General features: G+C 39.0%; 1 protein-coding gene across 1 annotated transcript; it reads right to left on the minus strand.

Moving 5' to 3' along the window:
- Positions 1-47: 47 nt before the first annotated feature.
- On the minus strand, positions 48-996 carry LOC123166265 (uncharacterized). The gene is made up of 3 exons (XM_044584041.1): positions 596-996; positions 388-488; positions 48-260 (listed from the first exon to the last, which is right to left on the minus strand). The coding sequence occupies exons 1-3, from the start codon at positions 701-703 to the stop codon at positions 80-82; spliced, it is 390 nt and encodes a 129-aa protein (XP_044439976.1). The 5' UTR covers positions 704-996; the 3' UTR covers positions 48-79.
- Between the last annotated feature and the right edge of the window lie 6 nt (positions 997-1,002).

Here is a 1,002-nt window from a genome sequence, read left to right on the forward strand (position 1 = left end):
AGTTTGTATGTTAGCTTATTGTCTTTCCTCTGTATGTGAAGAAAGGGGAATAAATTTGTTGCTGTAAAATACCAATTTATTAACGAAAGTACTTGACAAGTCTTTTGGCTTCATCATCAGTGTTATGATTGCTGAAGAGGATATCAACAGCAAATCTGACCCTTGCATCTGCCACGTCCTTCATCCTGAATTGGGGCTGGAGAGGATTCCGCGAAGCAAAAGTTTGCATCCACTTGAGCACAAAAATCCCGCAAGCATCTCTGTGTTTTATGCAGAAAGAAATGATTAAAAACAACATGAACATACATTGATCACAGAAAAGAAAATGAAAAACAAGCATCTCTGGATGTGTTTTTGTGTTTCCCACAAAAAAAGGCAGAAATCTACCTTCCAATTTGCTTAGGCATGTTTGGGTATTCTATACCAAAATTTCTGAACCCCATTCTCCCGAGTCTCGACTCTTCCCATGTTTTGATAAAATTGTTTATCTATGAAAAGTTGAAGAATGGAACACGTAAATGGCTAATTTGTTGCAGTACCAAAATCAAGAGAAAGGACAACTAACAATAACAGTCTCCAAAAACATTGCTCTTACCATCAAATCTTTTACCTCCATGTGAAAGGGTGACTCGCCATCATGTTTCATGTTGTTTTTAATAGATATTGAAAACATTGAAAACATTGAAAACATAAGCTTCCACATGTCCGTTGGTGTCGAATGAATTGCCGAGTTGTCCAAGGGATAGACTGGTTTTATCGACCAACACCGCCCTTCTATCAGGTTCAATTTTGCTTAGTACCACAATGTTGCTGTGTAGCTGCTTCTCAAGTGGCGTGAGAGGGCCTCTCAGATCGTTATCGAAAGGTGAGCATTGATACTTGCTTGGGCGTACAAGCCTTTTGGGAGGCAGATTTTCCTTGCCACTTGAGTAACTGCCTAATGTAAGGTTGTTGTTGTATAGATTGTCTGCTGTGTTTACCATATTAGAGCATGAACCATTG

This window comes from Triticum aestivum, chromosome 7D (genome assembly GCF_018294505.1).
Source record: "Triticum aestivum cultivar Chinese Spring chromosome 7D, IWGSC CS RefSeq v2.1, whole genome shotgun sequence".
Taxonomy (NCBI): domain Eukaryota; kingdom Viridiplantae; phylum Streptophyta; class Magnoliopsida; order Poales; family Poaceae; genus Triticum; species Triticum aestivum.

Bases quoted from the DNA above. Each gene is read 5' to 3' on its own strand.
- LOC123166265 (XM_044584041.1), bottom strand. From the start codon at position 703: ATGTGGAAGCTTATGTTTTCAATGTTTTCAATGTTTTCAATATCTATT. The intron at 489-595 runs GTAAGAGCAATG...AACTTTTCATAG, and splicing joins TGGAGGTAAAAGATTTGATG to ATAAACAATTTTATCAAAAC. The intron at 261-387 runs GTAGATTTCTGC...CATAAAACACAG, and splicing joins ATGCCTAAGCAAATTGGAAG to AGATGCTTGCGGGATTTTTG.